Source organism: Myxine glutinosa, chromosome 7 (genome assembly GCF_964187855.1).
Source record: "Myxine glutinosa chromosome 7, kmMyxGlut1.1, whole genome shotgun sequence".
Lineage (NCBI taxonomy): Eukaryota > Metazoa > Chordata > Myxini > Myxiniformes > Myxinidae > Myxine > Myxine glutinosa.
This window is the reverse complement of record NC_136267.1, coordinates 188,929,805-188,954,453: the sequence shown is the minus strand read 5'-3', so window position 1 is coordinate 188,954,453 and position 24,649 is coordinate 188,929,805. Positions and strand designations below refer to the sequence as shown.

General features: G+C 43.6%; 1 protein-coding gene across 1 annotated transcript in view; it reads right to left on the bottom strand.

The window, feature by feature from the left end:
* Nucleotides 1–24,649, bottom strand: part of LOC137431904 (nck-associated protein 1) — a 343,894-nt gene that overhangs the window by 198,285 nt on the left and 120,960 nt on the right. Inside the window, exons 11-12 of the mRNA XM_068123738.2 lie at nucleotides 21,697–21,793; nucleotides 20,392–20,501 (exon numbers count right to left, since the gene is read on the bottom strand). Coding sequence (XP_067979839.1) covers nucleotides 20,392–20,501; nucleotides 21,697–21,793 — 207 coding nt within the window. The remainder of the gene's footprint in view (nucleotides 1–20,391; nucleotides 20,502–21,696; nucleotides 21,794–24,649) is intronic.

The following is a 24,649-nucleotide window of genomic DNA, read 5'->3' as shown; positions in this document are numbered from 1 at the left end:
AGCCCAGAGGGGGGAACAGTATTCCATTGAGCTGCGGATGAAAGCCTTGTATGTGGTGAGGAGCTCAGGAGTGCCAAGGAAGGACTTCGCACGACGGAGGATGCCCAGTCGGCGACTGGCTTTGGAGGCCAGCTTGGAAATGTGGTTTTCCCAAGAAAGATCATGGCAGATAGTGAGACCCAAAAGCTTGAGCGACAGAACTTCTTGGAGAGGATTGTTGAGAAAGTAGATGGGAGGGTTGTCCAGTCGGTCCTTTCGGAGAGACATTGTAAGAGTGTGAGATTTGTCAGGATTGAAAGACATGTTCCACTTGTTTGACCAGTCTGTGATTTTGTCCAGGTCTGCAGAGAGTGAGGAGGCTGCAGACTGCCGATCTGAGGGATGAGGAATGGAGCGACAGAGAGTAGAGTCGTCAGCAAAGAGATAGAGAGGATTTTCAAGAGAGTCAGAGAGATCATTGATGAAGACCAGAAAAAGCACAGGGCCCAGAACACTACCTTGGGGAACTCCAGCCTGAACAGGAAGAGGAGATGAGAGAAACCCATTCAGGGCCACACGTTGACTACGACCAGAGAGGAAGTCCGCCAGCCATGCGTGGAGATTTCCATGGATACCAAAGGAGGAGAGTTTGGAGAGCAGAGCAGGGTGCCAGACCGTATCGAAGGCACGTGAAATGTCAAGGGAGACAGCTCTAATTTCCTGTTTGGCGTTGAGGACCTCCATCCATTGGTGAGAAAGCAGAAGCAGCATGTCCAGAGTAGAGTGACCAGGTCTGAAACCAAATTGATGATCAGAGATCAAGCCATTGGAGAAGAGGAAAGATTTAATATCTGAAGCAATGATGGATTCCATGACTTTGCTGATAATTGGGAGAAGGCTGATTGGTCTGTAGTTGCTGGGATCTGTTTTTGCACCTTTTTTGTGCAAAGCGGTGATGTTGGCTGATTTCCAAGCAGATGGCAGATGACCTTGAGCAAAAGAGAGGGTGAAGAGAACAGAAAGAGGGAGTGAAAGAGCAGAAGAACATGATTTTAGGACCCGTGGGCTGATGCCGTCAGGACCAGTTGCAGAATCAGAGTCGAGGGTTGACAGAAACTTTTCCACCTTGTCAGGAGGAAAGGACACAGAGTCCAGGAGCAGCTGGGTACGACTGGGTACGGTGGGTACAGAGAGGGATGGGTTTGGGACACAAGATTTAGAGGCAAACACAGAGTTGAGGCATTCAGCTTTTTCACGTGCGGAGTCAGCCGTTAAGCCGTTTGAGGTGAGGGAGGGGATGGAGGGGGAACAAACACCAGAAACAGATTTGACCAGACGCCATCAGGATTTGGAAGAGGGAGACAGATAAGAGAGTTCGGTCTTGAGAACGGTGAGATATTGTTTCCTGGCTCTCCTGAGGGTGGACACACACTTGTTTCGGGCTTTGTGAAAGGAAATGAGATTTCCTTCCGTTGAATTTGCTTTCCAGGAGACGAAAGCAAGTTGTTTCAGGGCAACAGCCTCACCACAAGATTCCGTGTACCATGGACGGGAGGAAGGGTATGACAACTGAAGACGAGATGGTATAAATCTGTGCATGAGAGAGAGCAATTTACTTTGAAAGAATTCCCAGGATGAGTTGATGTCAGAGGCGGTAGAGATGGGAGACCAGTCCAGATGATTGATGGCTGCTTGAAGACCGTGCCAGTTGGCCTGAGTGAAATGCCAGACTCGCCGACGCTGAGGAGGCTCTCTGAGAATGGTCAGAGAGATGTCCACTTTGACAAGCACATGATCAGATGAGCCGATTGGAGCAGAAGAAGAGCAGCAGACATTTTCAGGGAAGTTTGTCATAACCAAATCCAGAAGAGAAGATGCTCCGTTGACTGAGATCCGGGTCGGGAAATTGACAGATTGTGTCAGTCCCAGTGAGTCGCAGAAGTCCTTTGCTGAAGAGCCATGGCTGGTGAGAGAGGTACCCACACCCAGCCAACTGGCATGGTGACAATTGAAATCACCACATATGAGGAAGAGAGAGTTGGGATGGGTAGATAGAAGTTGGTCCATATTATCAGACAGTGAGATGTAGATGGAGTCATCGCTGATTGGTGGACGGTACAACACACATGAACAAAAGGTGGGAGCGAAGGGGAAGCCGTAGCCAAAGGTATTCCTGGGGGTGAGGTGGAGAGAGGGCAGTGGAGGGCAAGTGAGGAAGAGAGTTTTTTATAAAGATAGCAACCCCACCTCCAGGACGAGGCTCAGGTCTATCATACCGGAGGAGGGAGTAACCTGGGAGAGATACCAAGGCATCAGCGACATCATGAAGGAGGAAAGTTTCTGTTAAGCAGATCACATCTGGTTTGTCAGAAGCAACCTGTATGGAGAGGTCAGTCAAGTTTGAGCGAAGGCCCCGGATGTTTGAGGTCCATACCGTTAATGAAGAGGAAGGGGGAGCATTGGGTCCAGAACAGGGGGGGAGGGGTATGGTAAGATGTGGAAGAGGAGGAAGAGGTAGGGAGAGCTGTTGAAGGTGTGTCAGAGATTTCAGAATTGCTTGGAGAAAGGGAAGAATGGGGCGGACAAAAGGTTTGATGGAGATTGGGTGAGGCACAGTGAGGTGTTATTTGAGGAGGGGGAAGAGCAAGGCAGAAGGTTTGGGGAGATGAAGGTGAAAGTTGGAAGGAGGAAGAAGCAGGGAGGATGCTTTGAGGAGGAGGGGTGAGAGGGGAGTCTCGGAGGGGAGGAGCGAGGGAGAGTCTCGGAGGGGAGGGGTGTGGGAGGAGTTTAGGAGGGAGGGGAGGGTAGGGCCAAGGGGGGGGATTTGAAAGGGATGGGTGATGGGGAGGATTTGGAGGGGAGGGGTGAGATTGGATTTTGAAAAGTGTACGATTCATGGGAAACGAACATTTTTTGCAAAATGAGTTTGAGACCTTCGAGTCAAAAATACGTTTGAGGACACTGGAGGAGGGGTGGAGTTCTGGATAGTTTAGGGAATGTAGAAAGGAGGAACTGTAAGAGATGGTATTATATATATTTTTTGGAATGAATAGATTTGGTGAGCAAGACGAAAGCATCCTTTTGTAGGAAAAGAAGAAAAGGGTGTTATAATATATGAGAGAAAATAGTTGTTCAGGGGAGAGATTATACATTTCTAACCGCGTGATCGCGAACGAAGAACGAACGAACAAAAAGAACAACAAATAAACGAATGACCTGGGAAGGAAATATTTTTTTGGGGGTTTTTTTTTTTTTTTTTTTTGTGAGTACAGATATTAAACAAGGAGGTACGGGGTGAACGACTGGTACGAAACAGAGAACGAAAATAATTTCAGCGCATTCGACAAATCGCTGAGAGAAAAACAAACCACAAGGTCGGAGACGGTACGGTAGTCTAAGCCTACGAGTACTAGGCCGCAGAATACTCGATACCATTAACCGACGATTGTGTATACATGTACGAAAATTAGCACCGAAAATTTTCCAAAAGATACGCTATAGGTACATACACCGAAAGATAGATACAGTCTCGACAAAAACACAATTGAGAAATATCACTTAGCTTCGAAAGCGTGAGCGCATGGAGCAGCTTTGAAAAGACGTGACCTCGCCGTGATCTCGCGAGATCTCCTTCTCGCGAGATTTTTTGATCCTTCGCTTACGCACGCACGCACGCACGTATGTACGCACGCACGGGAAAACCATAGTCCCCCTTTCGCTCCGCGGTGCGACGGGGGACAAAAAGACATGCGTTACACTCTACATAATACCTGTAAAAAGACATATGTTACACTCTACATAATACCTAAAAAAAAGACGTGAGTTACACTCTACATAATACCTGTAAAAAGACATGCGTTACACTCGACATAATACCTGTAAAAAGACATGCGTTACATTCTACATAATACCTGTAAAAAGACATGCGTTACACTCTACATATTACCTGTAAAAAGACATGCGTTACACTCTTCATAATACCTGTAAAAAGACATGCGTTACACTCGACATAATACCTGTAAAAAGACATGCGTTACACTCTACATAATACCTGTAAAAAGACATGCGTTACACTCGATATAATACCTCACTGTTATGTGATACGTCGTACATACCGTACACTACAAACTCTCTTGGGAAAAACTTTCAATTTCATATTTGTGAAAGACAATTACGTTGGACAAAGACAAGACATCTGACATTATACTAAATACGCAAGTTGGTGTCTGTCTGACCGTGATGTGTCTGGTCCTTACTCATCCAATATCAACCAAACTTTCCTGGGGAATCAAGGGGAACACCGTGAAGGGGAACACCGTGAAGGTGAACACCGTGAAGGGGAACACCGTGAAGGGGAACACCGTGAAGGGGCACACCGTGAAGGGGAACACCGTGAAGGGGAACACCGTGAAGGGGAACACCGTGAAGGGGCACACCGTGAAGGGGAACACCGCGAAGGGGAACACCGCGAAGGGGCACACCGTGAAGGGGCACACCGTGAAGGGGAACACCGCGAAGGGGAACACCGTGAAGGGGAACACCGCGAAGGGGAACACCGCGAAGGGGCAACCGTGAAGGGGAACACCGCGAAGGGGAACACCGCGAAGGGGAACACCGCGAAGGGGAACACCGTGAAGGGGAACACCGCGAAGGGGAACACCGCGAAGGGGAACACCGCGAAGGGGCACACCGCGAAGGGGAACACCGTGAAGGGGAACACCGTGAAGGGGAACACCGTGAAGGGGCACACCGCGAAGGGGAACACCGCGAAGGGGAACACCGCGAAGGGGAACACCACGAAGGGGAACACCGTGAAGGGGCACACCGTGAAGGGGCACACCGTGAAGGGGCAACCGTGAAGGGGCACACCGCGAAGGGGAACACCGCGAAGGGGAACACCGCGAAGGGGAACACCGCGAAGGGGAACACCGCGAAGGGGAACACCGTGAAGGGGCACACCGTGAAGGGGCACACCGCGAAGGGGCACACCGCGAAGGGGCACACAGTGAAGGGGCACACAGTGAAGGGGCACACAGTGAAGGGGCACACCGTGAAGGGGCACACCGTGAAGGGGCACACCGTGAAGGGGCACACCGTGAAGGGATACACCGTGAAGGGGCACACAGTGAAGGGGCACACAGTGAAGGGGCACACAGTGAAGGGGCACACCTTGAAGGGGCACACCTTGAAGGGGCACACCATGAAGGGGCACACCATGAAGGGGCACACCGTGAAGGGATACACCGTGAAGGGGCACACAGTGAAGGGGCACACCATGAAGGGGCACACCATGAAGGGGAACACCATGTAGCGGCACACCGTGAACGGGCATACCATATAGGGGCACACCATGAAGGTGCATACCATGAAGGTGCATACCATGTAGGGGCACACCATGAAGGTGCATACCATGAAGGTGCATACCATGAAGGTGCATACCATGTAGGGGCACACCATGAAGGTGCATACCATGAAGGTGCATACCATGAAGGTGCATACCATGAAGGTGCATACCATAAAGGGGAATACCATATAGGGGCACACCGTGAAGGGGCGTACCATATAGGGGCACACCGTGAAGGGGGTGGCACACCATGAAGGTTGTAGCGCTTAGTTTGTCCCCGTCCCTTAGGGGTTTTTTTTCCACCTCAAGCAAATGCTGTGTCAAGGAGTATAGATAACTTATCGTGGCATTTCATCGGGGGGCGCGCGCATGCATGCACGCACACACACACACACACACACACACACACACACACACACACACACACACACACACACACACACACACACACACACACACACACACACACACACACACACACACACACACACACACACACACACACACACACACACACACACACCTCCTGGAAGTAAAAATTGTTATAACCACAAACTATTCAATGAATTCCGTCCAACTTATGATGATTACCTTTTAAAGTAGTTTCTGCTGTTGTTTAACACGAGAATGCAATACATTTAGCCGAAACAAATGTCTTAAGGCATTTTATTCTTATCACATTTGCCACAGACGAATGGGCCCGAGCTGCTTCGACTAGCTAAGCCTCAAGCTAGGCCGCAATGATCTTTAGCGAATAAAGGTGTTTAAATGAGTCTTTATTCATGAATGATGATTTATCCCATTACCTGTCCAATTTTTCTGGCAATCAGATTACATGTGGACTGTGTATGCATAATTTCTAACTTGTATATTGAGGCCTCAAATGTGATTTCTTCTGGTGAAAGAGGTGCAACTTGTGCCTTCACTAACAAGGCCAATCCAGTGTAAATGCCTCACTTACCAAGGCCAATCCAGTGTAAATGCCTTCACTAACAAGGCCAATCCAGTGTAAATACCTTCACTAACCAAGGCCAATCCAGTGTAAATGCCTTCACTAACCAAGGCCAATCCAGTGTAAATGCCTCACTAACCAAGGCCAATCCAGTGTAGATGCCTCACTAACCAAGGCCAATCCAGTGTAAATGCCTCACTAACCAAGGCCAATCCAGTGTAAATACCTCACTTACCAAGGCCAATCCAGTGTAAATGCCTCACTAACCAAGGCCAATCCAGTGTAAATACCTCACTTACCAAGGCCAATCCAGTGTAAATGCCTTCACTAACAAGGCCAATCCAGTGTAAATGCCTCACTTACCAAGGCCAATCCAGTGTAAATGCCTTCACTAACAAGGCCAATCCAGTGTAAATACCTTCACTAACCAAGGCCAATCCAGTGTAAATGCCTTCACTAACCAAGGCCAATCCAGTGTAAATGCCTCACTAACCAAGGCCAATCCAGTGTAAATACCTTCACTAACCAAGGCCAATCCAGTGTAAATACCTTCACGAACCAAGGCCAATCCAGTGTAAATACCTTCACTAACCAAGGCCAATCCAGTGTAAATGCCTCACTAACCAAGGCCAATCCAGTGTAAATACCTTCACTAACCAAGGCCAATCCAGTGTGAATACCTTCACTAACCAAGGCCAATCCAGTGTAAATGCCTCACTAACCAAGGCCAATCCAGTGTAAATGCCTCACTAACCAAGGACAATCCAGTGTAGATGCCTTCACTAACCTAGGCCAATCCAGTGTAAATACCTTCACTAACCAAGGTCAATCCAGCGTAAATGCCTTCACTAACCAAAGCCAATCCAGTGTGAATGCCTTCACTAACCAAGGCCAAACCAGTGTGAATGCCTTCACTAACCAAGGTCAATCCAGCGTAAATGCCTTCACTAACCAAGGCCAAACCAGTGTGAATGCCTTCACTAACCAAGGTCAATCCAGCGTAAATGCCTTCACTAACCAAAGCCAATCCAGTGTAAATGCCTCACTAACCAAGGCCAATCCAGTGTACATACCTTCACTAACCAAAGCCAATCCAGTGTACATACCTCACTAACAAGGCCAATCCAGTGTAAATACCTTCACTAACCAAGGCCAATCCAGTGTACATACCTTCACTAACCAAGGCCAATCCAGTGTAAATGCCTCACTAACCAAGGCCAATCCAGTGTACATACCTTCACTAACCAAAGCCAATCCAGTGTACATACCTCACTAACAAGGCCAATCCAGTGTAAATACCTTCACTAACCAAGGCCAATCCAGTGTACATACCTTCACTAACCAAGTCCAATCCAGTGTAAATACCTTCACTAACCAAAGCCAATCCAGTGTACATACCTCACTAACCAAGGCCAATCCAGTGTAAATACCTTCACTAACCAAGGCCAATCCAGTGTACATACCTTCACTAACCAAGTCCAATCCAGTGTAAATGCCTTCACTAACCAAAGCCAATCCAGTGTACATACCTCACTAACAAGGCCAATCCAGTGTAAATACCTTCACTAACCAAGGCCAATCCAGTGTACATACCTTCACTAACCAAGTCCAATCCAGTGTAAATACCTTCACTAACCAAGGCCAATCCAGTGTAAATGCCTCACTAACCAAGGCCAATCCAGTGTAAATGCCTCACTAACCAAGGCCAATCCAGTGTAAATGCTTCACTAACAAGGCCAATCCAGTGTAAATGCCTCACTAACCAAGGCCAATCCAGTGTAAATGCCTCACTAACCAAGGCCAATCCAGTGTAAATGCCTCACTAACAAGGCCAATCCAGTGTAAATGCCTCACTAACCAAGGCCAATCCAGTGTAAATGCCTCACTAACAAGGCCAATCCAGTGTAAATGCCTCACTAACCACGGCCAATCCAGTGTAAATGCCTCACTAACCAAGGCCAATCCAGTGTAAATGCCTCACTAACCAAGGCCAATCCAGTGTAAATGCCTCACTAACCAAGGCCAATCCAGTGCAAATGCCTCACTAACCAAGGCCAATCCAGTATAAATGCCTCACTAACCAAGGCCAATCCAGTGTAAATGCCTCACTAACAAGGCCAATCCAGTGTAAATGCCTCACTAACCAAGGCCAATCCAGTGTAAATGCCTCACTAACCAAGGCCAATCCAGTGTAAATGCCTCACTAACAAGGCCAATCCAGTGTAAATGCCTCACTAACCAAGGCCAATCCAGTGTAAATGCCTCACTAACAAGGCCAATCCAGTGTAAATGCCTCACTAACCACGGCCAATCCAGTGTAAATGCCTCACTAACCAAGGCCAATCCAGTGTAAATTCCTCACTAACCAAGGCCAATCCAGTATAAATGCCTCACTAACCAAGGCCAATCCAGTGTAAATGCCTCACTAACAAGGCCAATCCAGTGTAAATGCCTCACTAACCAAGGCCAATCCAGTGTAAATGCCTCACTAACAAGGCCAATCCAGTGTAAATGCCTCACTAACCACGGCCAATCCAGTGTAAATGCCTCACTAACCAAGGCCAATCCAGTGTAAATGCCTCACTAACCAAGGCCAATCCAGTGTAAATGCTTCACTAACCAAGGCCAATCCAGTGTACATACCTTCACTAACCAAGGCCAAACCAGTGTGAATGCCTTCACTAACCAAGGTCAATCTAGTGTAAATGCCTCACTAACCAAGGCCAATCCAGTGTAAATACCTTCACTAACCAAGGACAATCCAGTGTAAATACCTTCACTAACCAAGGTCAATCCAGTGTAAATGCCTCACTAACCAAGGCCAATCCAGTGTAAATACCCTCACTAACCAAGGCCAATCCAGTGTAAATGCCTCACTAACCAAGGCCAATCCAGTGTAAATACCTTCACTAACCAAGGACAATCCAGTGTAAATACCTTCACTAACCAAGGTCAATCCAGTGTAAATGCCTCACTAACCAAGGCCAATCCAGTGTAAATGCCTCACTAACCAAGGTCAATCTAGTGTAAATGCCTTCATTAATAACTCCAATCCAGCGAAAATGCCTTCACTAACCAAGGCCAATCCAGTGTAAATGCCTTCACTAACCAAAGTCAATCCAGTGTGAATACTGAATACCTTCACTAACCAAGGTCAATCTAGTGTAAATGCCTTCACTAACAACGCCAATCCAGCAAAAATGCCTTCACTAACCAAGGCCAATCCAGTGTAAATGCCTTCATTAACCAAGGCCAATCCAGTGTAAATACCTTCATTAACCAAGGCCAATCCAGTGTAAATGCCTTCACGACCCAAGGCCAATCCAGTGTAAATACCTTCACTAACGAGGCCAATCCAGTGTAAATGCCTTCATTAACCAAGGCCAATCCAGTGTAAATACCTTCACTAACCAAGGCCAATCCAGTGTAAATGCCTTTACTAACGAGGCCAATCCAGTGTAAATGCCTTCACCAGCCAAGACCAATCCAGTGTAAATACCTTCACTAACCAAGGCCAATCCAGTGTAAATGCCTCACTAACCAAGGCCAATCCTGATCGGATGAAGTTTTGTACTCGTCAAATTATGACGTCATAATGGAGGCACCTGTGACCATCATTTTTTTCTAAACTAATTTATCCCGAGATGATGCTCAAAAAATTTCATCCTGATCGGATGAAGTTTTGTACTTGTTGAATTATGACGTCATAATGGAGGCACATATGACATCATCACTCAAAAGGCTTATTCTCCATGGATAGTTCTTCATAAGCACCCACTTAATTTTTTTCTTCCTGCACTCTCAACTCTCCAAATTTCCAAACTGTATCAATTTCCAAACTGTATCAATTTCCAAACTGTATCAATTTCCAAACTGTATCAATTTCCAAACTGTATTAATTTCCAAACTGTATCAATTTCCAAACTGTATCAATTTCCAAACTGCATCAATTTCCAAACTGTATCAATTTCCAAACTGTATCAATTTCCAAACTGTATCAATTTCCAAACTGCATCAATTTCCAAACTGTATCAATTTCCAAACTGCATCAATTTCCAAACTGTATCAATTTCCAAACTGTATCAATTTCCAAACTGTATTAATTTCCAAACTGTATCAATTTCCAAACTGCATCAATTTCCAAACTGTATCAATTTCCAAACTGTATCAATTTCCAAACTGTATCAATTTCCAAACTGCATCAATTTCCAAACTGTATCAATTTCCAAACTGCATCAATTTCCAAACTGTATCAATTTCCAAACTGTATCAATTTCCAAACTGTATCAATTTCCAAACTGTATCAATTTCCAAACTGTATCAATTTCCAAACTGTATCAATTTCCAAACTGCATCAATTTCCAAACTGTATCAATTTCCAAACTGTATCAATTTCCAAACTGTATCAATTTCCAAACTGTATCAATTTCCAAACTGTATCAATTTCCAAACTGTATCAATTTCCAAACTGTATCAATTTCCAAACTGTATCAATTTCCAAACTGTATCAATTTCCAAACTGCATCAATTTCCAAACTGTATCAATTTCCAAACTGTATCAATTTCCAAACTGTATCAATTTCCAAACTGTATCAATTTCCAAACTGTATCAATTTCCAACATATTAATTTCCAACATATTAATTTCCAAACTGTATCAATTTCCAAACTGTATCAATTTCCAAACTGTATCAATTTCCAAGCTGTATCAATTTCCAAGCTGTATCAATTTCCAAATTGTATCAATTTCCAAACTGTATCAATTTCCAAACTGTATCAATTTCCAAACTGTATCAATTTCCAAAATGTATCAATTTCCAAACTGTATCAATTTCCAAACTGTATCAATTTCCAAACTGTATCAATTTCCCAACTGTATCAATTTCCAAACTGTATCAATTTCCAAACTGTATCAATTTCGAAACTGTATCAATTTCCAAACTGTATCAATTTCCAAACTGTATCAATTTCCAAACTGTATCAATTTCCAAACTGTACCAATTTCCAAACTGTATCAATTTCGAAACTGTATCAATTTCCAAACTGTATCAATTTCCAAACTGTATCAATTTCCAAATTGTATCAATTTCCAAGCTGTATCAATTTCCAAACTGTATCAATTTCCAAGCTGTATCAATTTCCAAACTGTATCAATTTCCAAGCTGTATCAATTTCCAAACTGTATCAATTTCCAAACTGTATCAATTTCCAAGCTGTATCAATTTCCAAACTGTATCAATTTCCAAACTGTATCAATTTCCAAGCTGTATCAATTTCCAAACTGTATCAATTTCCAAACTGTATCAATTTCCAAGCTGTATCAATTTCCAAACTGTATCAATTTCCAAACTGTATCAATTTCCAAACTGTATCAATTTCCAAACTGTATCAATTTCCCAACTGTATCAATTTCCAAGCTGTATCAATTTCCAAACTGTATCAATTTCCAAACTGTATCAATTTCCAAATTGTATCAATTTCCAAACTGCATCAATTTCCAAACTTTATCAATTTCCAAACTGTATCAATTTCCAAACTGTGTCAATTTCCAAACTGTATCAATTTCCAAACTGTATAAATTTCCAAGCTGTATCAATTTCCAAACTGTATCAATTTCCAAACTATCAATTTCCAAACTGTATCAATTTCCAAACTGTATCAATTTCCAAACTATCAATTTCCAAGCTGTATCAATTTCCAAACTGTATCAATTTCCAAACTTTATCAATTTCCAAACTGTATCAATTTCCAAACTGTATCAATTTCCAAACTGTATCAATTTCCAAACTGTATCAATTTCCAAACTGTATCAATTTCCAAACTGTATCAATTTCCAAACTGTATCAATTTCCAAACTGTATCAATTTCCAAACTGTATCAATTTCCAAACTGTATAAATTTCCAAGCTGTATCAATTTCCAAACTGTATCAATTTCCAAACTATCAATTTCCAAACTGTATCAATTTCCAAACTGTATCAATTTCCAAACTATCAATTTCCAAGCTGTATCAATTTCCAAACTGTATCAATTTCCAAACTTTATCAATTTCCAAACTGTATCAATTTCCAAACTGTATCAATTTCCAAACTGTATCAATTTCCAAATTGTATCAATTTCCAAGCTGTATCAATTTCCAAACTGTATCAATTTCCAAACTGTATCAATTTCCAAACTGTATCAATTTCCAAATTGTATCAATTTCAGAACTATATCAATTTCCAAACTGCATCAATTTCCAAACTATCAATTTCCAAACTGCATCAATTTCCAAACTTTATCAATTTCCAAGCTGTATCAATTTCCAAACTGTATCAATTTCCAAACTGTGTCAATTTCCAAACTGTATCAATTTCCAAACTGTATCAAATTCCAAACTGTATCAATTTCCAAACTGCATCAATTTCCAAACTGTATCAATTTCCAAACTGCATCAATTTCCAAACTGTATCAATTTCCAAACTGTATCAATTTCCAAACTGTATCAATTTCCAAGCTGTATCAATTTCCAAACTGTATCAATTTCCAAACTGTATCAATTTCCAAACTGTATCAATTTCCAAACTGTATCAATTTCCAAACTGTATCAATTTCCAAACTGTATCAATTTCCAAGCTGTATCAATTTCCAAACTGTATCAATTTCCAAACTGTATCAATTTCCAAACTGTATCAATTTCCAAACTGTATCAATTTCCAAATTGTATCAATTTCCAAACTGTATCAATTTCCAAACTGTATCAATTTCTAAACTGTATCAATTTCTAAACTATATCAATTTCCAAGCTGTATCAATTTCCAAACTGCATCAATTTCCAAACTGTATCAATTTCCAAACTGTATCAATTTCCAAACTGCATCAATTTCCAAACTATCAATTTCCAAACTGCATCAATTTCCAAACTTTATCAATTTCCAAACTGTATCAATTTCCAAACTGTGTCAATTTCCAAACTGTATCAATTTCCAAACTGTATCAAATTCCAAACTGTATCAATTTCCAAACTGTATCAATTTCCAAACTGTATCAATTTCCAAACTGTATCAATTTCCAAACTGTATAAATTTCCAAGCTGTATCAATTTCCAAACTGCATCAATTTCCAAACTGTATCAATTTCCCAGCTGTATCAATTTCCAAGCTGTATCAATTTCCAAACTGCATCAATTTCCAAGCTGTATCAATTTCCAAGCTGTATCAATTTCCAAGCTGTATCAATTTCCAAACTGCATCAATTTCCAAGCTGTATCAATTTCCAAACGGTATCAATTTCCAAACTGTATCAATTTCCAAACTGTATCAATTTCCAAGCTGTATCAATTTCCAAGCTGTATCAATTTCCAAGCTGTATCAATTTCCAAACTGTATCAATTTCCAAACTGCATCAATTTCCAAGCTGTATCAATTTCCAAGCTGTATCAATTTCCAAGCTGTATCAATTTCCAAACTGCATCAATTTCCAAGCTGTATCAATTTCCAAACGGTATCAATTTCCAAACGGTATCAATTTCCAAACTGTATCAATTTCCAAACTGTATCAATTTCCAAACTGTATCAATTTCCAAACTGTATCAATTTCCAAACTGTATCAATTTCCAAACTGTATCAATTTCCAAACTGTATCAATTTCCAAACTGTATCAATTTCCAAACTGTATCAATTTCCAAACTGTATCAATTTCCAAACTGTATCAATTTCCAAGCTGTATCAATTTCCAAACTGTATCAATTTCCAAACGGTATCAATTTCCAAACTGTATCAATTTCCAAGCTGTATCTCAGAGCCTCCTGGGACTTTTGAAATCAAGTTTTGCATCAACAATGGAAATACAAAGTATGTGAGGGTGACAAATTTCTTAACCTTAACCAAATTTTTAGGGTCATAACCTTTCGGGTCATTTAGGGTCATTTTAGGCATTTTCACCATAAGTTGACTGAGATTTATCTGATCAGAACTATATATTTCTCCCTAGATAGCGTAGGGAAATCCGCTTTTAAACCTATTTTCCATCATACTCCTCTGGGTTAAAGGTCAAGGTCTTACACCCCTTGGAGTACCAAACCAACATAAGATAATTTTCTCCCTTTTTTTGCCAATGTCCAAGGACTTTTGGAATGAAATTTTGCACCAATAATGGGAATAAAAAGTAATTGGGGTTGACATAACCTTCTTGACTTTGAACTCATGTTTATGGTCATGACCCCATGATAGACATTTTAACATTTTTCACAACAACTTGACTAAGATTTGTCCGATCAAACCAAATTACCCTCTCTAGATAGCCTAGAGAAAGTCGCATTTAGGCTTCATTTGCATTTAGTCGCATTTAGGCTACATCATACCCCTCTGGGTTAAAGATCAAGGTCAAGGTCAAATGGCGGTCTGAAAAAAAATAGAGGTTTTTTTATGTCATTGCTCAATTTTGCCAATGCAGAATCTCAAAGACCGCTCGGCTTTCCAAGATGTTTTCGCATCATAATCGGTAGATCGGCTTCCCAAGATGTTTTCGCTTCATATTGGTAGATCGGCTTTCCAAGATGTTTTCGCTTCATGTTGGTAGATCGGCTTTCCAACATGTTTTCGCTTCATATTGGTAGATCGGCTTTCCAACCTTTTTTTTTTGCTTCATATTGGTAGATCGGCTTTCCAAGATGTTTTCGCATCATAGTGGTAGATCGGCTTTCCAAGATGTTTTCGCTTCATATTGGTAGATCAGCTTTCCAAGATGTTTTCGCTACATATTGGTAGATCTGCTTTCCAAGATGTTTTCGCTTCATATCGGTAGATCGGCTTTCCAACATGTTCTCGCTTCATATTGGTAGACCGGCTTTCCAAGATGTTTTCGCATCATATTGGTAGATCGGATTTCCAAGATGTTTTCGCATCATATTCGTAGATCGGCTTTCCAAGATGTTTTCGCTTCATATTCGTAGATCGGCCCCGGTGTAGATCGTCGATCGGATCGTAGATCGTAGATCGGTCCCGGTGTGTACCCTGGTTAGAATAGGGGCACCATATCCCTGCGTGTCGTAAGAGGTGACTAAGAGGGTTGGCGTCAGGAAGGGCATCCGGCCATTGAAAACATTGCCTCAAAAAGAGAACCATGACAATTACAACTACATATGGGCAGGGTACAGCCCGAAGGGGAGATCGGTTTCTGAGGTTTGGGACATGGAATGTAGGGACAATGACAGGGAGATCAGGAGAAGTGGTGGAAGTATTGGTCAGAAGAAGAGTGGACATATGTTGTGTGCAAGAGACGAGATGGAAGGGAAGTGGTGTGAGAATGGTGAAGGGGAGGCAGGGACAGAAATACAAGTTTCTGTGGCAAGGGTGCCCGGAGGGATGGAATGGTGTTGGTGTCCTGTTTTCTGAGGAGTTTGTAGACAGTGTGGTGAGTGTGACTAGAGTGAGTGATAGGTTGATGATGGTGAAAATGATGATTGGAAAGCTCTTGGTGAATGTCATCTCGGGATATGCTCCGCAGGTTGGTCGGAGCGATGAAGAGAAGGACAAGTTCTGGTGTGCGATAGAGAAGCTGATGGAAAACGTGAAAGATGAGGAAGTTGTGGTAGGAGGAGACCTAAATGGACATGTGGGAAGGAGAATGGACGGTTTTGAGGGATTTTCATGTGGGTTACGGATATGGTGTGAGAAATGGAGAAGGTGAAAGGATTTTGGAGTTTGCTGATGGAGCCGATTTGTTGATTTGTAATACTCAGTTCCAGAAAGGGGATAATAAGCTTGTTACATACACTTCAGGTGGGTCGACGACAACCGTTGACTACCTGATGGTGAGTAGGCGAGATAGGGGGCACCTCCGGGACACAAAAGTGATCCCGGGGGAGGAGGCTGTTTCACAGCACCACTTGGTTGTCTGCGACATAAGGGTGAAAGGTGCGAGGAGTGCTTGGCGGGTGAAGTACCAACCGAGAATGAAGGTGTGGAGGTTGAAAGAGGTGACAGTAAGGGAGGCATTAAAAGAGAGGCTGAGTAGGGTGGAGGATGATGTGGTTGAGCTTGAACGTGGTTGGATGTCAATGAAAGATAGTCTGTTGGGAGCCGTTGGTGAGGTATGTGGATGGACAAAAGGACCACCGAGGCACTCGGAAACATGGTGGTGGGATGATGAAGTTGGAAAGAGGATTGACGAGAAGAAGAAGAAGTTCAAGTAGTGGCAGAAGGCGAAGGGTACGGGAGCAGACAAAGCAGAGCATGAAGTTATAAGGCAGCCAAGAAGGCTGCAAAGAAAGAGGTAGCAAAGGCGCAGGAGGCATGTAGGAAAATGTTCGGAGAACGCTTGGATTCGGAAGAGGGTCAGAGAGCGGTATTCAGGATTGCAAAGCAGATAGCGAAAGAGAGGTGTGATGTGATGGGGGTGAGTTGCTTGAAGGATGAAGTGGGACAAATCGTTGTGGACTCAGATGGAATTAAAGGAAGATGGAAAAGATATATGGAAATGCTGTTGAATACAGAGAATGAATGGGATGGCAACATAGAGAGTAACCCAGTCTTAGGACCAGCAGAGAAGATAACTGAGAAGGAAGTTGAGGAAGCGATAAAAGCAATGAAGAGTGGAAAAGCGGGAGGGCCGACGGTAGTTGTGGGAGATATGTTGAAGGCAGCAGGAAGTTGGGGTGTGAAGAGAATGACAGAGATCTGTAATCTGGTGGTGAAAGAAGGCCGCATTCCAGTGGATTGGGAACTGAGTACCCTCGTCCCTCTATACAAGGGGAAAGGTGACCCTCTGGAGTGTGGCTCGTACCGAGCGATAAAGTTATTGGAGCATGGAATGAAGGTATTGGAAAGGGTGTTGGAGAGGAGGATAAGGAAGAAGGTGAAGATCGACGAAATGCAGTTTGGATTTATGCCAGGAAGAGGATTGACAGACGCGCTCTTTATTGTGAGGCAGTTGCAGGAGAAGTACATGGAGAAGAGGAAGAAGTTGTTTCTTGGGTTTGTTGATCTGGAGAAAGCATTCGATAGGGTTCCACGCAAAGTATTGACATGTGCATTGAGGAAGTTAGAAGTGGAGGAATGGTTGATCAGAGTAGTGATGGCAATGTACAAAAGAGCGTGCACAGCTGTAAGGACGAAGGACGGGAACAGTGGTGCGTTTGAGGTGAAGGTGGGGGTGCATCAGGGGTCGGTACTAAGTCCACTACAATTTGTAGCCGTTATGGAGGTGCTGGCTTAGAACGTAAAGGAGGGTTTACCATGGGAGTTGTTGTATGCAGATGATCTGGTATTGATTGCAGAAAGTATGGATGTACTGAAGGAAAAGATGAACAAGTGGAAGGAATGTATGGAGACAAAAGGTCTGAAGGTGAATATCGGAAAGACGAAGGTGATGGCAAGTGGTAAAGCATGTGTTGAGGTGGAAAGAACTGGGAAGTGGCCATGTGCTGTGTGCAGGAAGGGTGTCGGAGTGAACTCCATTCAATGTACAATGTGCGCTGAGTGGGTTCATCAAAAATGTAGTGGTCTGAGCGGGTCATTAACCAGTGTGGCAGCTACATTCAAATGTAAGGTGTGCACAGAGGGAGCTGCAGATGGAGGACATGTTGAGTTGGATCTTGGAGACGGCGTGAAGCTGGAAGGTGTGAAAACATTTTGTTACTTCGGAGACATGGTGAATAGAGAAGGTGGATCAGACTCGGCAACGGTTGCTAGAGTGAGATGTGCACGGAAGAAGGTTCGGGAACTGAGTGGCGTGCTGATAAGGAGTGGAGTGTCGTTGAAGCTGAAGGGAAAGGTGTATGCTGCATGTGTGAGAAGTGTTATGATTTATGGGAGCGAGACATGGGTCATGAATGTAGAGCAGCAACGAAGGCTGGAAAGGGTGGAAATGCGAATGGTTCGGTGGATGTGCGGAGTATCGTTGAGAGAGAGAGGAAGACAAATGATGAATTGCGAAAGATGATGGGAATAGAGCCTGTGATGGATGCTGTGAAGAGGAACAGGTTGATATGGTTTGGTCAAGTGTTGAGGAAGGATGAAAGTGACTGGTTGAGAAGAGTGATGGAAATGAATGTAGAAGGAAGTAGAGGACGGGGAAGACCGAGAAAGACTTGGCTAAAGATGGTGAAAGAAGAAATGCGGGCAAGGCGGTTAACAAGGGGAGATGCAGAAAATAGGGCAAAATGGAGAAGATTGTCATGGGGACTGCAAGGCTAACCCCTGCTCTTGCAGGGAAAATGGCCTTAAAATGCATGTTGTTGTGTTGTGTTGTATTCGTAGATCGGCTTTCCAAGATGTTTTCGCATCATATTGGTAGATCGGCTTTCCAAGATGTTTTCGCATCATAGTGGTAGATCGGCTTTCCAAGATGTTCTCACATCATAGTGATAGATCGGCTTTCCAAGATGTTTTCGCATCATAGTGATAGATCGGCTTTCCAAGATGTTTTCGCATCATATTGGTAGATCGGCTTTCCAAGATGTTCTCACATCATAGTGATAGATCGGCTTTCCAAGATGTTTTCGCATCATAGTGGTAGATCGGCTTTCCAAGATGTTTTCGCATCATAGTGGTAGATCGGCTTTCCAAGATGTTCTCACATCATAGTGATAGATCGGCTTTCCAAGATGTTTTCGCATCATAGTGGTAGATCGGCTTTCCAAGATGTTTTCGCATCATAGTGGTAGATCGGCTTTCCAAGATGTTCTCACATCATAGTGATAGATCGGCTTTCCAAGATGTTTTCGCATCATAGTGGTAGATCGGCTTTCCAAGATGTTTTCGCATCATAGTGGTAGATCGGCTTTCCAAGATGTTTTCGCATCATAGTGGTCGATCTGTACTGTAGTTGTGCACTGAGTCAGATTTCTGCATAGGCCAACGAAGCCCCGGCCTCGGGAGGCAACTGAAGTAAGGGTGGAAAAGACGGTGAATCGGCCGTATCTGTGATTTCATAGCCTATGAAAATTGCTTGTGTTCCCACACAATTGTAGTTCTTATTAAAGGATTTCCAAGGCATGGTGGATTATTTATTTCCATTATTTCCACGGCCTTATTGTCCTTGTGACATGACCAGCTGCCAACCTCATTGCAAAACGGATGGACTGACATCAGCAGCAGGTTCACGCCATGACGACGTCTGCAGCTGATTGGTGCAATCCCACATCCGTGAACTACGAGGTTTGCATGACTCCCAGAAAAGAGCGTTTAAGATTTTCTGATTCATAAATTTGATTGGGGGGTTTGGGGGATAGTTTTCTGTAAAATAAGTACCATCATTTATTACCTCCACTAACGAAAGTGGACAGAGGTTATGTTTTCACCCTGTCTGAGCAGAATATCTCAAAATGTTGTGGATGTATTCGGATTAAATTTGGAGAGGTTGGGTATGTGACAAGGACGAATTGATTAGATTTTGGTGAAGATCCAAATCCCGACTAGAATTTTTACGCGATTCTTCAGGAGAAAGAGACAGAGACAGAGACAGAGACAGAGACAAACACAGAGACAGAGACAGAGACAGAGAGAGAGGGGGAGAGTCAAAATCATATATATGGCATGGTATCTCAAACCGTTGTGGACGGGTTTTGACAAAACTAGATGAATGAGTTGGTTCAGTGACGAGAACAAGCCGAATAGATTTTGGTTCAGGCCCGGGCCTATCAGTGGGATACCAGATCCGGCCTATCAGTGGGATACAGAACGTAACCTGCTCAGCCTGGCAGAGGTATGCACCTTTTTGAGCTGTTCTAGTTTTAACATGTTTTCCAAAAACAAAGTTACATGTTGATTTCATGGGAAATGAGGCCGGAGTTCCCAAAAGTCTGTTTTCTGTCGAGATAGGTTGCAGGTTGTTTCACATATCAGGAATAAATAGCATCGACCTTGCTTTGCTTGGCCTCAGCCGAATCAGCGTTTGACTTCTGGCACCACCAAGGTTTGTGCTGGGCCGCTGAAACCACTTTCAAAACTACGGCTGTTGCTTGACCGTGCCGCCTAGAAATCAGAATAACATTTCAAATTCCTGTTACAATCACAATTCACCGAGTGTGGAAATTGAACTTTCGCTTCTTGTGAACTCGCACATTGAAGTAAGAGGAGCATTCGTCATGACTGCAGAACTTATTATTTAAAAACAGGAAATGAAACACAGACATACTTGTCCACGTAGTCATCAACATTCTTTGTTTTTGGCATGTTTTCAGCATGTCGAAGGAGCCACTGTATTTCATCTCTTGAAAATGACAAGGCCATGAAGACAAAGAGAGCCTGAAAAGAGAAGAACGATTAGCAATTTGATCACAAAAACAAGTGACATTTAAAAAAACATCAGGTCTTAGATTGCAGGATGCTGCACCCTCAACATTCCTTGGCACGTTAAACACAACATCTGCCATAATACGCTGCACAAAACAGTGGCAGATCATGATCTAAGGGGTGGTTGACTTTGACAACATTTTTCTGATTTGTTGATTGCAAAAGGAAATGGTAGTTTGAGCATGATGAATTGAACCAACCTTTACCTGTCTTTTAGCGACAGCATACAGTGCCTTCGGAAAGTATTCACACCCATTTTGTTGTGTTACACGCCAAATTTAAAATTGATTTAATTGCCATTTTTTGTCACCGATCTACACATAATACCCCATAATGTCAAAGTGGAATTTGTTTTCAGAAATTTTTACAAATTATAAATGAAAAGGTGAAATGTCTCAAGTGCAACAAGTATTCAATATTCAAGTCCGAGGAACTGTCCGTAGAACTCAGAGACATAATTGTGAGGAGGCAGAGATCTGAGGAAAGGTATAAAACAATTTCTAGAGTAAAGTAAATTTGATACTCATCATGGTCATCAATAAGCAGCCTGTTTTTGTTATTTTCACAAGTTTATTTACATAAGAAAGGGATGGGAGGCATTTCGGGGGATAATCTGTCACAAACTTTCAAACTATGCTTAGTGGTTGGGGTGCCGGCTTGGGATCCTAGGATCCTGAGTTCGAATCCCGGTGTTGCCTTAGCGGTTAGGGTCCAGGCTTGGGATCCTAGGATCCTGGGTTCGAATCCCGGTCGATCGCTGAATTAACGCCAGGGGGGTTGACTCAGCCTGTCGTCCTTCCGAGGTCGGCAAATTGAGTACCAGCTTGCTGGGATGAATGATCCCGGTGTGTACCCCGATTTAGAATAGGTACACCGTATCCCTGCGCATCGTGAGAGGCGACTAAGGGTTGGCGTCAGGAAGGGCATCCGGCCATAAAAACATTGCCTCAAACAGGGAACCATGATTGTGATGGGGCCCGCAAGGCTAACCCCCGCTCCAGCGGGGAAAAATGGCCTTAAAACGATCATTCATTCATATTCATTCAAACTTTCAAACTATGTTTTAAAAGCTTGTGATTGGACAGTAGGTTGCAGTTACAAGCAGTATAAAAAAGGCCACAACAAGTCCTCGGTTGTTGTCACTTACCTTTGGCCCTAGAAGACCCGGTTGGTCAGCCAGTACCGTGCTGAGCTCCTTGAGTGCTGTTCTGAGAAATTTCCTGCGTTCTCTGTGCAGACGTGGCCTGGTGTATGAACAGTGACAATGGAGATCGTCAAACAATGGGAAAGCTCTGTTCTTTGTAGTAAAACAAAACACATATTGTACTTTCTGAACACACAAAGTATGATCAGGATACATCATGAAAGTGGATCCACAAGTTAAATGCCTTTACAAGTGACCACCAACAACAATTCTGATATTATTCCTCCTGCTCCAAAGTGTGTACTTTGTTAAAACAAGTTTAATGTTTGAGTTCATAATGAAAATGTATAACTATAACCAAGAGCTTTATTGCACATCTCGAAACTATTTGCAATTATTATCTCAAATGGAAGTTCCCAAAGCTGTATCAAGCCTACTGTGCTGTGTAGAGAGACGCAATAAGCAGCAAAAAATGATAAATGCAAATAAAAAATTCAACAAACTCCAATGCCATGAATTCTGAATGATCATTAAAAGAGAAATGTGAAAACCAAAACAATTTGAGGTTGTCATCAACAGGTGACAAAAAAACAAGTCAGCGGAGGTACAAAAACACATCGGGATGGAATCTCCAAAAAAAACAACCAAACAAGGAAGGAACTAATAATTATGATCCCACTGACGACTCTAACTGAGAAGGAAGATAACTAAGATAACTGAGAAGATAACTGAGAAGATAACTGAGAAGGAAGTTGAGGAAGCGATAAAAGCAATGAAGGGTAGAAAAGCGGGAGGGCCGACGGGAGTTGTGGGAGATATGTTGAAGGCAGCAGGAAGTTGGGGTGTGAAGAGAATGACAGAGATCTGTAATCTGGTGGTGAAAGAAGGCCGCATTCCAGTGGATTGGGAACTGAGTACCCTCGTCCCCCTATACAAGGGGAAAGGTGACCCTCTGGAGTGTGCCTCGTACCGAGCGATAAAGTTATTGGAGCATGGAATGAAGGTATTGGAAAGGGTGTTGGAGAGGAGGATAAGGAAGAAGGTGAAGATCGACGAAATGCAGTTTGGATTCATGCCAGGAAGAGGAACGACAGACGCGCTTTTCATTGTGAGGCAGTTGCAGGAGAAGTACATGGAGAAGAGGAAGAAGTTGTTTCTTGGGTTTGTTGATCTGGAGAAAGCATTCGATCGGGTTCCACGCAAAGTATTGACATGGGCATTGAGGAAGTTAGGAGTGGAGGAATGGTTGATCAGAGTAGTGATGGCAATGTACAAAAGAGCGCACACAGCTGTAAGGACGAAGGACGGGAACAGTGGTGAGTTTGAGGTGAAGGTGGGAGTGCATCAGGGGTCGGTACTAAGTCCACTACTATTTGTAGCTGTGATGGAGGTGCTGGCTCAGAACGTAAAGGAGGGTTTACCGTGGGAGTTGTTGTATGCAGATGATCTGGTGTTGATTGCGGAAAGTATGGATGGACTGAAGGAAAAGATGAACACGTGGAAGGAATGTATGGAGACAAAAGGTCTGAAGGTGAATATCGGAAAGACGAAGGTGATGGCAAGTGGTAAAGCATGCGGTGAGGTGGAAAGAACTGGGAAGTGGCCCTGTGCTGTGTGTAGGAAGGGTGTCGGAGTGAACTCCATTCAGTGTACAATGTGCGCTGAGTGGGTTCATCAAAAATGTAGTGGTCTGAGAGGGTCATTAACCAGTGTGGCAGCTACATTCAAATGTAAGGTGTGCACAGAGGGAGCTGCAGATGGAGGAAATGTTGAGTTGGATCTTGGAGACGGCGTGAAGCTGGAAGGTGTGAAAACATTTTGCTACCTCGGAGACATGCTGAATGGAGAAGGTGGATCAGACTCGGCAACGGTTGCTCGGGTGAGATGTGCATGGAAGAAGTTTCGGGAATTGAGTGGCGTGCTGATGATGAGGGGAGTGTCGTTGAAGCTGAAGGGAAAGGTGTATGCTGCATGTGTGAGAAGTGTTATGATTTATGGGAGCGAGACATGGGTAATGAACGTAGAGCAGCAACGAAGGTTGGAAAGGGTGGAAATGCGAATGGTTCGACGGATGTGCGGAGTATCGTTGAGAGAGAGGAAGACAAATGATGAATTGCGAAAGATGATGGGAATAGAGCCTGTGATTGATGCTGTGAAGAGGAACAGGTTGAGATGGTTTGGTCATGTGTTGAGGAAGGATGAAAGTGACTGGTTGAGAAGAGTGATGGAAATGAATGTAGAAGGAAGTAGAAGACGGGGAAGACCGAGAAAGACTTGGCTAAAGATGGTGGAAGAAGAAATGCGGGCAAGGGGGTTAACAAGGAGAGATGCAGAAAATAGGGCAAAATGGAGAAGATTGTCATGGGGACCGCAAGGCTAACCCCCGCTCTAGCAGGGAAAATGGCCTTTAAAATGCATGTTGTTGTTGTTTGTTGATGACTCTGTATTTCCTTCATGTGCTCGGAAGGATGACCAGACTTGCTCTGCCAACCTGCCTACCTACCTATTCCTGCCTAACTACCTATTCCTGCCTACCTACCTATTCCTGCCTAACTCCCTATTCCTGCCTACCTACCTATTCCTGCCTACCTACCTATTCCTGCCTACCTACCTATTCCTGCCTAACTACCTATTCCTGCCTACCTACCTGTTCCTGCCTACCTACCTGTTCCTGCCTACCTACCTGTTCCTGCCTACCTACCTATTCCTGCCTAACTACCTATTCCTGCCTACCTACCTATTCCTGCCTACCTACCTGTTCCTGCCTACCTACCTGTTCCTGCCTACCTACCTGTTCCTGCCTACCTACCTATTCCTGCCTAACTGCCTATTCCTGCCTACCTACCTATTCCTGCCTACCTACATATTCCTGCCTACCTACCTATTCCTGCCTACCTACCGATTCCTGCCTCACTACCTATTCCTGCCTGCCTACCTATTCCTGCCTACCTACCTA